Below are 15,723 nucleotides of genomic sequence, written 5' to 3'. Positions count from 1 at the left end.
TCCATGTCCAGTTCTAACTGTTGCATCTTGACCTGCATACAGGTTTCTCGGGAGGCAGGTAAGGTGGTCTGGTATTCCTGTCTTTTGAAGGATTTTCCAGTTTATTGTGATCCACATAGTCAAAGTCTTTAGCATAGTTTAATTAATGAATTAATTCATTAATGAAGCGGAAGTAGTTGTTTTTCTGGAATTCTCTTGCTTTCTCTATGATCCAAAAGATGTTAGCAGTTTGATCTCTGGTTCCTCTGCCTTTTCTAAATCCAGCTTGAACATCTGGAAGTTCTTGTTTCATGTTATGTTGAAATCTAGCCTGAAGGATTTTTAGCATAATCTTCCTTACGTGAAACGAGCACAATTGTATGTTAGTTTGAACAGTCTTTGGCATTGTTCATCTTTGGGATTGGAATGAAAATTGTCCTTTTCTAGTGCTGTGGCCACTTCTGAGTTTTCCAGATTTGCTGACATACTGAGTGCAGCACTTTCACAGCATCATCTAGGATTTGCAGTAGCTCAGCTGGAGTTCCATCACTTCCAGTAGCTTTGTTTGTAGTAATGCCTCCTAAAGCCCACTTGACTTTACACTCCAGGATGTCTGGCTCTAGGTTAGTGACCACACCATCATGGTTATCCAGGTCATTAAGACTTTTTTTTGTACAGTTCTGTGTATTCTTGCCACCTTTTCTGAATCACATCTGCTTCTGTTAGGTCCTTACTGTTTCTGCCCTTTATCGAGCCCATCTTTGCATGAAGTGTTCTTGTGGTGTTTCTGATTTTCTTGAGGAGAGCTCTGGTCTCTCCCTTTCTGTTATTTTCCTCTACCAGGTACACCCCCCAACTGAGAAAACCAAAAAGTGCCCCTGGGCCACAAAATCTTCCCCAGGTTGAATCAATATATTATCATAACCCTTTTTACTCCGGCAGTTTTCTGCGTGAATATTATACCTCTCAACTGAAATACATCTATCCATTGTGGTTCACATACAGCTAATACTATAAATAGTTTATCAAATAAAAAGGTATTGAAAATTCATTCACAAATGAAGGGGAAATTGAAGAGAAAGTCTGTAAGAATTTCAGAACTGCCTTGGGTGTTTGTGAATTAATTGAAAGAGTGATAAATTTTCTATCTTGGAAAGAAATCTAGTCAAATTTCTCTATAGTTCAAGGTGTGTGACTTATGTAATATAGTCCCACTTAGAAAAAAAGTTATAAAACATTTAAAAATGGAAAAGCTTTAAATTAGTTTTTATTCTCACTGACTTCATTGTCATGAAATATCACTGTAACATAGTTAAAGGAAAGAGTTAGGAGATATTCAGATAGAAATACAAAGTATGTTAGAACATTAGTATGAGCATGAATTAATAGAGAAAAGCCCAAACCCTCCAATTTGGAAACACAGCAATTTTTATTTCATTTGTATAGCAGTTTGTAGAAATCTTAAATTTATCATAATTTCTGGCATCTAACAAAATAGGAACTCTTAATTTCCATGATTGTAACTAATATCTATAACATTCTGCTAATATTTTCAAAAATATTTATCAGTTTCTTTTGTCCTTGCTTCTGTTTTCCTTCATAAGCTAGGGTATAATATCTTCATCTTTATCTTGCAGCCTTTTGTACTTAACTATTACTGTTATGGTTGTTCAGTCACTCAGTCCTGTCTGACTCTCTGTGACCACATGGACTGCAGCATGCCAGGCTTCCCTGTCCTTCACTGTCTCCCTGAGTTTGCTCAAACTCATGTCCATTGAATTGGTGATGCCATCCAACTCTCTCATCCTCTGCCAGCTTCTTCTCCTTTTGCCTTCAGTCTTTCCCAGGGTCAGGGTCTTTTCCAGTGAGTTGACTCTTCACGTCAGGTGGCCAGAGGTTTGTAGCTTCAGCCTCAGTCTTTCCAGTGAATATTCAGGATTGGTTTCCTGTAAGATTGACAGGTTTAATCTCCTTGCAGTCCAAGGAACTCTCAAGAGTCTTCTCCAGCACCACCATTCAGAAGCATCAGTTCTTCAGCGCTCAGTGTTCTTTGTAGTCCAACTCTAACATCCATTCATGACTACTGGAAAAACCACAGCAGTGGACCCTTGTCGGCAAAGTGATGTCTCTGCTTTTTAATAGCTGTCTAGGTTTTCTTCCTTGAAGAAATGGGCAGGGTGACAATATGCAGCCTTAAAAACAAATTATATTTCACAGCATCTATGATTTTAGCCTGCAAATCCAGTGATGACATCTGCTTTCCAAATTACAGTCTGCAGCAAATCCTGAGACTCCAAACTCAGCCGTCTCCAGAGAGGCCAGCACCCAGTCTTCTTCAGCTGCCACCAGCCAAGGCTATGTTCTGCCAGAAGGCAAAATCATGCCGAACACTGTTTTCGTTGGTGGAATTGATGTTAGGGTAATGTATTCATGTTTTCATTTATTGAAAGTATTTTGTGAATAGTGGGATTTGGGTAATGTTGTAAACATAAGACTTTTTTTTTTTTTAAGTACTTCATGCAGGTTTGGAATTGTTTTTATGTATAACTTTTAGGGGCTAAAAATATCTTTGATACAGATATGTAGTTTGGGGATGCTTGAAGGAGATACTTCCACATCACCAAATCTTCTTTATAGTATTGAAATTTTTCAATGTTGAATTTTTACTTTTAAAAATCAAATTCTTCTGCATAGATGGATGAAACAGAAATTAGAAGTTTCTTTGGTAGATATGGTTCAGTAAAAGAAGTGAAGATAATCACGGATCGAACTGGTGTGTCCAAAGGGTGAGTAAAACATATGTTCAATATAAATTATAATAAATATCTGAACTATACCAGATACAGAATTTCAGAAAAGAAAAATTGAAAACTGGTATTCTAACATTGGTATAAGTGAAACTTGTTGCTTTGTAACTTCTTTCATGTAGAGGATAAGTTTTGCTGCCAGCTCTTTTATTTAATCATTTGCCTAGTGTTTGTATTTAAATATTTTTTGTCTTCATTTCACTTAAGAAGATTAGTCTGTTTTATCAAAGAATTGTTTTCTTCATGCATTTCACAGTATCTTAAATTTTAATGATTTTGCCATAGATGATAAGTTAAACTCAGATTCATAGGTATGACTTTTTTTGTTAATTAAGTTCCTACACTGCCTTAATCTTTGTGAATTCTGACACAAATCTGTAGATCAGGGTAGGAAAGTAAAACAGTAGTATTTATAGAGAATCTATCATGTACATCTTATATTTATCTCAGTATATTTTTCATCCTTTATCGTTATTTAGTCAGTAATAGAACACTAGTTTTAAACCATGTACTGATATGGTGGTGATTTTATACTTCATCTGTCTGACTTTCTAGCTATGGATTTGTTTCATTTTATAATGACGTGGATGTGCAGAAGATAGTAGAAGTAAGTAATCTTTTGGAAAAAATCTATTATGTTATGGATGTGGTGTTTAGTATTATTTGCGTCCTGAATATATGCTCATTCTTTTATAAGATATAGAAATAAATGTACTTCCTGTTTGAAATTCAGGCTTGGAATAATTTATATAACTTATCAGAACCTCTGTATTTTTAATTGAGCATCCAGCTTCATGAACTAGAGACAGGAAAGATTCGAGACAGTAAAGGTTTTTCTTTTTATCAAATTCCATAACTTCTCAAAATTTTATTAGAGTTAAGGTAAGTAAGGTGGTTTCATGCTGATAAGTTTTGATTTGGTATATTCTTACCACTGATCTGATCTTATAACAGTAATTTTAGAGAACTTGGGTATTTTATCAAAGTCTTGGAAGTAAAGACTTGGACATTAATTCTAGTTTTGATACGGTTTTATTTTCAGTCACAGATAAATTTCCATGGTAAAAAGCTGAAACTGGGCCCTGCAATCAGGAAACAAAATTTGTGTGAGTAAAGAAAGGAATTGTTCTTGTTGACACACTTGTGGCTTTTCAGAGAACTGAAAATAGACTTTGTTTTCTTTTTACTCTTTAAAAAGGTGCTTATCATGTGCAGCCACGTCCTTTGGTTTTTAATCCTCCTCCTCCACCACAATTTCAGAGTGTCTGGAGTAATCCAAACACTGACACTTACATGCAGCCTCCAACCATGATGAACCCTATAACTCAGTATGTTCAGGTAAGAAGTACCTACGCTCCTTTTTTCTTGGTGTGTGTATTATACTAGAGATCTTATTATTGATGCGAGCACCTTAAAAATGAAGCCAGTCTTAGTTCTTACCCTCTGTGGAATCATGTCAACAATTTCCTTAATAGGTGACAATACTAGCGCTGTTTGAATACTTTTGAATGATGGGACATTTTGTTAAAAATGTCATTCTTAGTGTTGCTTGTTCTTGTTATTGTTCAGTTGCTAAGTCCTGTCCAACTCTTTGCAACGCCGTGGACTGTAGGATGCCAGGCTTCCCTGTCTTTCATTATCTCCTGGAGTTTGCTCAAATGCACGTCCATTACTTCAGTGATACCAGGCAACCATTTCATTCTCTGTTGTCCCCTTCTCCTCCCACCCTCAATCTTTCCCAACATCAGGGTCTTTTCCAGTGAGTTGGCTCTTTGTATCAGGTGGTCATATATTGGAGCTTCAGCTTCAGTATCACTCCTTCAATGAATAATCAGGGTTTGTTTCCTTTATAATTGACTGGTTTGATCTCCTTGCTGTCCAGGAGACTCTCAAGAGTCTTCTTCAGGACCATAGTTCAAAACCATCAGTTCTTAAGTGTTCACACTTTATGGTCCAACTCTCACATCCATATATGACTACTGGAAAAGCCACAGCTTTGATTATACAGACCCTTGTCAGCAAAGTGATATCTCTGCTTTTTAACATGCTATCTAGGTTTGTCATAGATTTTTTTCCAAGGAGCAAGCGTCTTTCAATGTCATGGCTGCATTCACCGTTCGCAGTAACTTTGGAGCCCAAGAAAATAAAGTCTACCACTGTTTCCATTTTCTCCCATCTATTTGCCATTAAGTGATGGGACCAGATGTCAGAATCTTAGTTTTTTGAATGTTGAGTTTTAAGCCAGCTTTTCCACTTGCCTTCATCAGGGAGCTCTTTAGTTCTTCGCTTTCTGCCATTAAGATGGTGTCATCTCCAATCTGAGGTTGGTGATAATTCTTCTGGCAATCTTGATTCCAGCTTGTGATTCATCCAGCCAGCATTTAGGATGATGTACTCTGTGTAGAAGTTTATTTATCAGGGTTACCACGTACAGCCTTGCAATATGCCATTCTCAATTTTGAACTAGTCCATTGTTCTGTGTCTGGTTCTAACTGTTGCTTCTTGACCTGCATACAGGCTTCTCAGGAGGCAGATACGGTGGTCTGGTATTCCCATGTCTTGAAGAATTTTCCTTAGTTTTTTTATGATCTACACTTTCAAAGGCTTTAGTATAGTCAGTGAAGCAGAAGTAGTTGGTTTTCTGGAATTCGCTTGCTTTCTCTATGACCCACAAGATGTTAGCAATTTGACCTACGGTTCCTCTGCCTTTTCTAAATCCAGCTTGTACATCTGGAAGTTCTTGGTTCACATGCTGTTAAACCCTAACTTGAAGGCTTTTGAGCATTACCTTGCTAGCATGTGAAACAAGCTCAATTATACGGTAGTTCAAACATTATTTGGCACTGCCCTTCTTTGGGATTGAAATGGAAACTAACCATTTTCAGTCCTGTGGCCGCTGCTGAGCTTTCCAAATTTTCTGGTATACTGAGTGCAATACTTTAACAGCACCATCTTTTAGGATTTGAAATAGCCCAGCTGGAAATCCATCACCTCCACTAGCTTTGTTTGTAGTGATGCTTCCTAAGGCCCACTTGACTTCACACTCCAGGATGTCTGGCTCTAGGTGAGTGACCACATCATTGTGGTTATCTGGTTCATTAAGACCTTTGTTGCACAGTTCTTCTGTGTATTCTTGCCACCTCTTCTGAATCTCTTCTACTTGTGGTAAGTCCTTGGCGTTTCTGTCCTTTATTTTGCCCATCTTTGCATGACATGTTCCCTTGGTGTTACATTACTTCTTACACTAAGCTAATATCTGCTTCTATATAGTTTGTAAGTCTTTATCTGAGAACTGATCACTGTAGCCATATAGAATCTATCTCCTCTTTATTTTTTCCCCAAATAACTCCTAAAATGCTTGAAGACAGTTTTCTTCATGTGTTTACCTGGTTTATTCTTTCCTGGGGTCAACTAGTCTTTATTTGCAATGATTTCCAGGTGTCTCTTCATACAGATTGTTGATTTCTAGATGTCTTGCGGTTCTAACGTGGATAAATTTCTGACGATTTAATTATATTTGTGAGTTCTATGAGTTTCTGGTATATAATTTGTCTTGTCTTGATTTCTTTAATATTCAAAGTAAAATTTGGAATACTTGTTTCCTATTGATAATAAATAACATTTATTTTCTTCTTACTTCAGTTTACCTTCTTCAGTTCAAAAGACATTTTATTCTTAGGAAAAGAAATAAAATAATAGTGAAAAGGCTCTGCAGTGTCTCTCGTTTGTTTGCATTTTTCATCTACCTGAAGTATAGAATATATCTTTTATTACATTAAAAAAAAAAAAACAGCTACGAGAAAAGTCCTGCTTATTCATAAAATTTACCATGTGGTATTATTACTTATTTTGGTATATTTTTGTATGCTACTACCTAGATGTTTTCAGTCAGTAAATATTTATTGAAATATATAATACATTATTCTCTCTCTTTCCCAGTTTGGGGTTGTACATTGCCCTTAATTTTTAGAAGTAAAACACAAAAAGAGCCAAAATGTCTGTGGGGAGTATTCCATGTTACCCCAAAATACTGTCAAAGGAATACAAAACTGCCTGCAAATATCCTTACCAAAAAATAGCACACATGTATTAATTTAATGCTGACATGGAAATCTATTCTAATAGAGCTTCATCATGACTAAGAAAAACTTCTGGGTGGGAATAAATATACAAAAAAGATAAACTTGGGCTTGCAAAATCAGTCACTTCCTTTATTTATCTCTTCCTTCTCCCAGCCCAAAAGGCTAACATTTGACAGAGAATACTTATTTCTTCATGAAAGCACTCACTCAGATAGAATTTTGGATTGGATATAAAAAAACTGGAAATATATAAGATTTCCTTATTTTCATGTTTTTATTGCATTGGGAATGATACTCCTCCTTTCTGATTTTTAAAAATGTCTGTTGTTCATTCATTCTTTCTGTAAACTTTGTTTTCAGGCTTATCCTCCTTATCCAAGTTCACCAGTTCAAGTTATCACTGGATATCAGCTGCCTGTTTATAATTATCAGGTAATTTAATAGGGAAATTTAATAGGAATCAAAATTACTTTGGACTATTATTTAGGCCTTGATATAAATTTCCCTAATAGTTTGTCATTTAAAGTAGTTGAGTGTGCCTAAAATTTAAGGAAAAACAGAATTAGTCTAGAATTAGGGCTTCTCTATTATTTAGAATAAGAGAATAATATTTGGACAGAAATAAGCTTGGCAAGCTTTCTCTTGTACTGTCTTACAAGTTTTGGTGTCCTCTTCTATATTTCAACATGTAGTCTTCACCTTTGCTGTCTAATAGCTAAAACATACAGGCTGAATCTTACGAGTCTTTATAGCAGCATAGGTTGAGATAAAATGATTACTCAGTTCTTAGAGCATTGAATCGCAATTATGTTTGATAATGTTTATTTTAGCTGACTACTAGAATTTCTGTCCATAGATAGGACCTGTGACACTGACTATGGTAATAAACTCAAAGAGCTACTGTCTCTTGAGTTTTCCAGAAAACCAACTCCAGAAAATTGAGAAAAAGATGGAGTTAATATATGAAAGTAACAATAAAATCATACATATCATAAAGTACTTCTCTCTTCCATTTTCTTTTGTTATAACAAGCTCAAGGAAACCAGCACCAGTACCTCAACATTGTCTATTTCAGATCCTTGTGACAGTGTAAAGCAATATTTAAGTTAGCATGTAAGCATTCTTTTCTTTTTTTCTTTTTAAGATGCCACCGCAGTGGCCTGCTGGGGAACAAAGGAGTTACGTTATTCCTCCGGTAAGGTGAAGTAGCCAAGCATGTACTTCCTGTTCTGTATTTTAAAAGTATTTCACTGTTACGTATTTCTTGACCTTTGCCATATTAAGTGTGCCTAGAAATATTTTAAATGCCCTTTTACTTTATGTGTTACATTTCTTTGCAACTCAAGCATATATACACACACACATGCACACTCTCCCATGGGAGAAACTGTGCTTTTTGTTTCTCAGATTATTTTGTCTGTACTTAAGTAATGGCCGCCCTGCATACTCCGGTGCTCAGAATATGTAACCAAGAAAGATAGTACCAATTCCGGTGCTGTTTCTAACTCCAAGGATTTATAATTAATATTGAATCTGCCTCAAGTTTTCTAGCCAAAAAAAAAAAAAATCTGTTGAGAGAAGCAAAAATGTTTTGCTCTCAACACTGTTATATAAGAAAATGAATAAAACAAAAGAGGAAGCTACCTCTAAAATATCTGAGCCTTTGTTACCGTCTGTCTTTTATCAGGATTGGATATTTGAAGGACATAATATGAGCAAAAATTCTCAGGCACTGGGAAATTCCCTTCCCATACTATATGTTGAAGTTTCTTACAGAAATTCTCCTTTTAATTCTGATTATGTTAACATTTCAAAATGTAAGATTCCCATATTGCATTTCAACTATTTAGTTTAAAATAGTTTCTGAAATAATGTAATTGAACTTCATAACAATACACATTTAAACTTTGAGTATGAGCTCACTATTTTGAAGAATATCTGATGTACATCTCTTTAATTACACTTTTATCCTTTTAAATGTAGGCGTATACAACCATTAACTACCACTGTAATGAAGTTGATACAGGAGCTGAAGTTTTGCCCAGTGAATGCTCAGTTCATGAAGCCACTCCATCCTCTGGAAATGGCCCACAAAAGGCAAACATCGAATTTTGTTCATTAATGTTTATATTTCTATATGTGCTTTTTCAAGTTTTAATAATGGCTGTTTGAGAAACATATCTTTGCTCAAATTTAAATATATATAAAGAGCTTGAGTTACTGACTAAAAGCTTCACAATTTACATAAAAGTTAATGAAATTCTGGGTACCCACAAACCAGTTACTGATTCAGTTGTCCTTCCCTTTCTTCCATTTTCATTGGATTTTTTGGGTTTGTTTGGCTTCCCTGGTGGCTCAGAGGTTAAAGTGTCTGCCTCAAATGCAGGAGACCCGGGTTCGATCCCTGGGTCGGGAAGATCCCCTGGAGAAGGAAATGGTAACCCGCTCCAGTATTCTTGCCTGGAGAATTCCATGGACGGAGAAGCCTGGTAGGCTACAGTCCACAGGGTCGCAAGAGTCAGACATGACTGAGCAACCACACCTACCTACCTACCTACCTTAATAAATATTAACATGGTTTGACAGAGTCCAATGGGTAGTTTTCCTCAAGAATCCTGCTCTTCAAAAGAGGGATCAGTATGGCTTCTGTCTTCCTGTCTTTCACCAGTTTAGACCTTTGCTTAGATGGACCACATTGTACAGTTGTTCACGGCATTCTCACCACAGCATCACATCTGGTGGCAGTCCTCGAGAGTGCTGGGCTCATTAGTAATGGAAATATTTAAATAGAGGGATTTCTTTTTATCATTTTAGAGCAAATCCCTGTAACAATCACTCATTTTTGAATAATTTTTTTTTTGAATGGGTGAGGATGTGAAAAGTAATTGATCTGACTGGAATATGCATAACACTGAACGATTCCCGTAACAGTAAACAGTTCCCATTGGAGTATGTGTACTTCCTTCATGTATTTCTCAATGGAAAAAATTTTAAATTACTGAACTTTGCAGTGAAAATGGAGAAGGCAGTGGCAGCCCACTCCAGTATTCTTGCCTGGACAATCCCAGGGACGGGGGAGCCTGGTGGGCTGCCGTCCATGGGGTCGCACAGAGTCGACACGACTGAAGCGACTTAGCAGTAGCAGCAGCAGTGAAAATAATCCCAGATTTGTTATACAATGTAAAATTTGAAAAAAAAAAAAACACACCAAAATAACTTAAGAGTTATATTATCAGAGTTTAACCTGAGTAAATGTTTCTTGAAATGTTGAGGGCTCACTATTTTCAGTCTAACAGGAAAAGTTAAAGAGACTTAAAAATAGCTATCTGAAGGCTTGACTAATTGAGCTAACCAGTACTCTAAGTTTCTGAAACAATTCTTAAATTTGGTATAAAAGTTACATACTATGTGACATGGTAAAAATGAAAAAACTGCATGAGAATTCTTTAGAAATAAGTGTATGTATTAAGCTTTTTCAAAAAGCTTGTTACCAGTGAATAAAAGAATGAATAGTCTTTACTGAAAACTTCTGTGTTTCAGAAATCGGTGGACAGAAGCATACAGACGGTGGTATCTTGTCTATTTAATCCAGAGAATAGACTGAGAAACTCCGTTGTCACTCAAGACGACTACTTCAAGGTATGAAAATAATATGTAGGATAAAAAGAATACTCGTCAGACCCATAAAGCATCTTTTTTTTCCCTGTGGTATACGTGTATTTATGTATATATATATTGAGCTTACATAGAGCATATAATTGAACCCTTAGCTTTTCACTGTAGTCTGAGAGTGAGTGTTAAGTAGCAGTGTATCTGCTTAAATCTTGGTATAGTGTAGGTTACCCTTAGGGAAGAAATCTTCAGCAGGAGCATATGATTTAGGGACTAAACAGCAACAATAATACTGTAATTCAAAGGGTTCTTGAAAGTTGACCAAATAGGAAAAGAAAATTTTAGATACCGGAAACGAAACTTAGAATACGTGGATGTTGGACTAAGGAGAAGAACGAATCGGCTACTCAGATGAGGCACCTGAACCTTTTGTGGAAGATGTAAGTGAAGTAGTAAAAAGAGCTGAGTAGAAAGAAGATTCAGAGCTGGGAAAGTGGAGAAGAATGTGGGTGCTAGAATTTAGGGAAGTGCCTGTCGTTTCTGATCCTAGTGCTGTCACCTTGGACAAATCACTTAAATCTTACTAAGGCTCTAGTTCTTACAAGTCGGAAATGAGTCTCTGAGATCCCTTTAGTTCTCAGCCTCTGAATATGGAAAGGAACTTGTTGCTTCACCAAAGGAAGAATAATGTCCTTAGTAAAGGGAAGTTTTTTGTTGTATTTTTACAGCAGGCTTATTGAGATAGAATTTTCATACCCTGTAATTCACCCATTTAAAGTGTGCAATTTAATACTTCATGGAATATGCACAGAGTTGTACAGTCATAACTACAATAAATTTTAGAGTATTTTGATCACCTCCAAAATAACGCTCCTTACCCGTCACTCTCTATTCTCCCCAACTCAGCCCTTCAGTTCAGTTCAGTCGCTCAGTCGTGTCCGACTCTTTGCAACCCCATGAATTGCAGCACGCCAGGCCTCCCTGTCCATCACCAACTCCCAGAATTCACTCAGACTCATGTCCATCTAGTCTGCGATGCCATCCAGCCATCTCATGCTCTGTCATCCCCTTCTCCTCCTGCCCCCAATCCCTCCCTCTTTAAGAATTGGCCTGTTGTGTTTCACATCAATAGAATAATACATGTTACCTTTTCTGACTGACTTCCACCAACTGAAATGTTTTTGAGGCTCATCAATGTTACAGCATGTATTAGTGCTTCATTTTCTTTTTTATGGATCTACCAGTTGGTGGTTTATCAGTTCATCACTTGATAGACATTTGGGTTGTTTTCCACTTTGAGGCCCTGATGAGTAATGGTATGAACATTTGTGTACTAATTTTTGTGTGGACATAGGTTTTTATTTCTCTTGGGTATATACCTAAGAATGAAATTGCTGAGTCAAATAGTAACTATGTTTAACTTTCCCAGGAGCTGCCAGAAATTTTCCAAAATGCAGCATTTTACATTAAAAGGGAAATTTTAAACCATTTCTTTGTATCTTAAAACAGGGAAAGGTGAATAGCTTTTTTTCCATCAATGAATGGAAATAGGATAAAACTTAAAAGCATTTTTAGAAGAAGTACTTAGGGCTTCGTTTAATACAAAAGACTAGAGCTGTAGAAGAATTAAGTTCTTAGCCATCTTCTCAATAGGGAGTAGACTTAGTCATTTAAAGTTGACTTTTGTTCTCTTGTTTCTCATTGTGCATAGATAGTAAATTTAAAAGGGAAGAATTGGGGGCTGTGTGACAGCTTACTTTGCCCAGGGTTCTGAAGGTTAAACAGGCAGTGCTAACGGATTTGTTTGTAAAGCAGGAACTCTTTAACCAGCCAGTCTTTAAACTTGACTTTTACCTGGTATTAAGCAAAAGTCCAGAGACGGAAATGGCAACCCACTCCAGTGCTCTTGCCTGGAAAATCCCATGGACGGAGGAGCCTGGCTGGCTGCAGTCCACAGGGTTGCTAAGAGTCAGACACAACCGAGCGACTTCACTTTCACTTTTCACTTTCATGCATTGGAGAAGGAAATGGCAACCCACTCCAGTGTTCTTGCCTGGAGAATCCCAGGGACGGGGGAGCCTGGTGGGCTGCCATCTATAGGGTTGCACAGAGTCAGACACGACTCATGCGACTTAGCAGCAGCAGCAGCAGCAGCAGCAAGCAAAAGTCTACCTTTGAAGCTTCCAAAGTTTTCTGCTCCTCTGAGCGAAGAGTTAGAAGTTGTCTAGCATCTAGGCCTGTTTATTTTGATTAGTTAAATGTTATTATTGTTGTTTTAATTGAATTTAAATGTACTAAGGCAGGATATGGAGAAGGAAATGGCAACCCACTCCAGTTATTCTTGCCTGGCAAATCCAAAGGACAGAGGAGCCAGGTGGGCTACATACAGTCCATGATGTTGCAAAGAGTTGGACACAACTGAGCACTCACACAACACAGGATATACCCTCTTTCCATGATAAATTCCACTCTTAATGCCAGCCCCTTCATAATCTTTCATACCCTGTCTGATTTTTTAAAATACTTGAGTTTGTGACCACTTTCACGGACTTTAACCTAAAAAGGTTATTACCCTGTTAACATGTTACATAATTTCCAGAAGCTACCCTTTATATGATAGCAGAATTTAATTCCTAGGAAAATGACACAATTGAGCTAAAAGTATAGAGAATAAAATACTTTTATTATGTTATTACTGGTTCTCAAACTTCCCTGGTGGTTCAGACGGTAAAGCGTCTGCCTACAATGCGGGAGACCCAGGTTCAATCCTTGGGTCGGGAAGATCTCCTGGAGAAGGGAATGGATTTAGAGATACCAAGGGAAAATTTCATGCAAAGATGGGCTTGATAGAGGACAGAAATGGTATGGACCTAACAGAACCAGAAGATATTAAGAGGTGGCAAGAATGCACAGAAGAACTATACAAAAAAGAGCCTCACGACCAAGATAATCATGATGGTGTGATCACTAACCTAGAGCCAAACATCCTGGAATGTAAAGTCAAGTGGGCCTTAGAAAGCATCACTATGGACAAAGCTAGTGGAGGTGATGGAATTCCAGTTGAGCTATTTCAAATCCTGAAAGATGATGCTGTGAAAATGCTGCACTCAGTATGTCAGCAAATTTGGAAAACTCAGCAGTGGCCACAGGACTGGAAAAGGTCAGTTTTCATTCCAATCCCAAAGGTAATGCCAAAGAATGCTCAAACTACCGCACAGTTGTACTCATCTCACACGCTAGTAAAGTAATACTTAAAATTCTCCAAGCCAGGCTTCAACAGTACGTGAACTGTGAACTTCCAGATGTTCCAGCTGGTTTTAGAAAAGGCAGAGGAACCAGAGATCAAATTGCCAATATCTGCTGGATCATGGAAAAAGCAAGAGAGTTCCAGAAAAACATCTATTTTTGCTTTATTGACTATGCCAAAACCTTTGCCTGTGTGGGTTGCAGTAAACTGTGAAAAATTCTGAAAGAGATGGGAATACCAGACCACCTGACCTGCCTCTTGAGAAACCTATATGCAGGTCAGGAAGTAACAATTAGAACTGGACATGGAACAACAGACTGGTTCCAAATAGGAAAAGGAGTACGTCAAGGCTGTATATTGTCACCCTGCTTATTTAACTTATATGCAGAGTACATCATGAGAAACGCTGGGCTGGAAGAAGCACAAGCTGGAAGCAAGATTGCCGGGAGAAATACCAATAACCTCAGGTATGCAGATGACACCAGCCTTATGGCATAAAGTGAAGAGGAGCTAAAAAGCCTCTTGATGGACGTGAAAGAGGAGAGTGAAAAAGTTGGCTTAAAGCTCAACATTCAGAAAACGAAGATCATGGCATCTGGTCCCATCACTTCATGGCAAATAGATGGGGAAACAATGGAAACAGTGGCTGACTTTATTTTTTTGGGCTCTAAAATCACTGCAGATGGTGACTGCAGCCATGAAATTAAAAGACAGCAGCTACTCCTTGGAAGGAAAGTTCTGACAAACCTAGATAGCATATTCAAAAGCAGAGACATTACTTTGCCAACAAAAGTCCATCTAGTCAAGGCTATGGTTTTTCCAGTGGTCATGTATGGATGTGAGAGTTGGACTGTGAAAGAAGCTGAGCGCCAAAGAATTGATGCTTTTGAAGTGTGGTGTTGGAGAAGACTCTTGAGAGTTCCTTGGACTGCAAGGAGATCCAACCAGTCCATTCTAAAGGAGATCAGTCCTGGGTGTTCATTGGAAGGAATGATGCTGAAGCTGAAACTCCAGTACTTTGGCCACCTCATGGGAAGAGTTGACTCATTGGAAAAGACTCTGATGCTGGGAGGGATCAGGAGCAGGAGGAGAAGGGGATGACAGAGGATGAGATGGCTGGATGGCATCACTGACTCAATTGACATGGGTTTGGATGAACTCTGGGAGTTGGTGATGGACAGGGAGGCCTGGTGTGCTGCAGTTCATGGGGTGGCAAAGAGTTGGAGATGACTGAGCGACTAAACTGAAACTGAACTGAACTGGTTCTCAGCTCCATCCCTCTTTGTAAGGCCTCATTTCTTCTGTCTGCACATCTGCTGGCAACAAAGTGAAAGGAAATTTTTGCATATACTTTAATTTTTCTATTCATTTCCTTAAAAATTACATATCTTCATTATAGCTTAAGGATATGCCTTTAAAGATGCCAAAACTTGTATCTTTTAACCTAAAAGCATAGATTGAAATGGAGTGCTGTTCTCAAGCTATCATAAAGCCATGATTTCTGTTAGATATATTTTAGTAAAAATAAGACTTTTAAAAATTTCAGGTTTTTCACCAGCTGTCTTTGGGACATCAGTGCAGAATCATGAATTAATAAGAATCTACATATTAGAAAACTGTAGATTTCTGAGTCCTCTTTTTCTGAGTCACCGAGATTTGTTTAACTAAATTGTTGAATAAAACTGACCATTGGTATATTTGTTATCCGAAAGTTCAAGAATGCTTTCACGAAAGGATCACTTTTCTCTCATTATTTATAGTTTTAAATCTTAAAAAAAAATGCTTTAAGTAATTTTCAAGTCTCTGAGGTGATAATGGTAATAGGAATTTTCAATGAAATTAAAATGGACCATTTCTGTCTTTTCTAGGATAAAAGAGTTCATCACTTTAGAAGAAGTCGGGCAGCGCTTAAGTCTGTTTGATCCTCTCTGCTAACTTTCTAGTCTCATAGGAAGTCACAGGTGTTGAATAGTAAGAGACTGAAAGTTTTCCACTA

At 37.4% G+C, this 15,723-nt stretch overlaps 1 protein-coding gene and 1 non-coding gene across 2 annotated transcripts; both read left to right on the top strand.

The window, feature by feature from the left end:
• The first annotated feature begins 2,147 nt into the window (after window positions 1-2,147).
• On the top strand, window positions 2,148-15,649 carry DAZL (deleted in azoospermia like). Its single transcript, XM_068969627.1, has 11 exons — window positions 2,148-2,156; window positions 2,252-2,398; window positions 2,674-2,765; window positions 3,342-3,393; window positions 3,829-3,892; window positions 3,985-4,124; window positions 7,229-7,300; window positions 8,013-8,063; window positions 8,852-8,965; window positions 10,409-10,507; window positions 15,596-15,649. Exons 1-11 carry the CDS (start codon window positions 2,148-2,150, stop codon window positions 15,647-15,649), a joined length of 894 nt encoding a protein of 297 aa, XP_068825728.1.
• Window positions 9,213-9,284, top strand: TRNAL-CAA (transfer RNA leucine (anticodon CAA)). Its single transcript has one exon. It is a non-coding gene; the product is annotated as a tRNA-Leu (tRNA).
• Window positions 15,650-15,723: the final 74 nt, after the last annotated feature.

The sequence above is a fragment of the Capricornis sumatraensis genome, chromosome 1 (assembly GCF_032405125.1).
Source record: "Capricornis sumatraensis isolate serow.1 chromosome 1, serow.2, whole genome shotgun sequence".
NCBI classification, from domain to species: domain Eukaryota; kingdom Metazoa; phylum Chordata; class Mammalia; order Artiodactyla; family Bovidae; genus Capricornis; species Capricornis sumatraensis.
The sequence above is the reverse complement of the archived record's forward strand: the minus strand, read 5'-3'. Positions and strand labels throughout refer to the sequence as shown.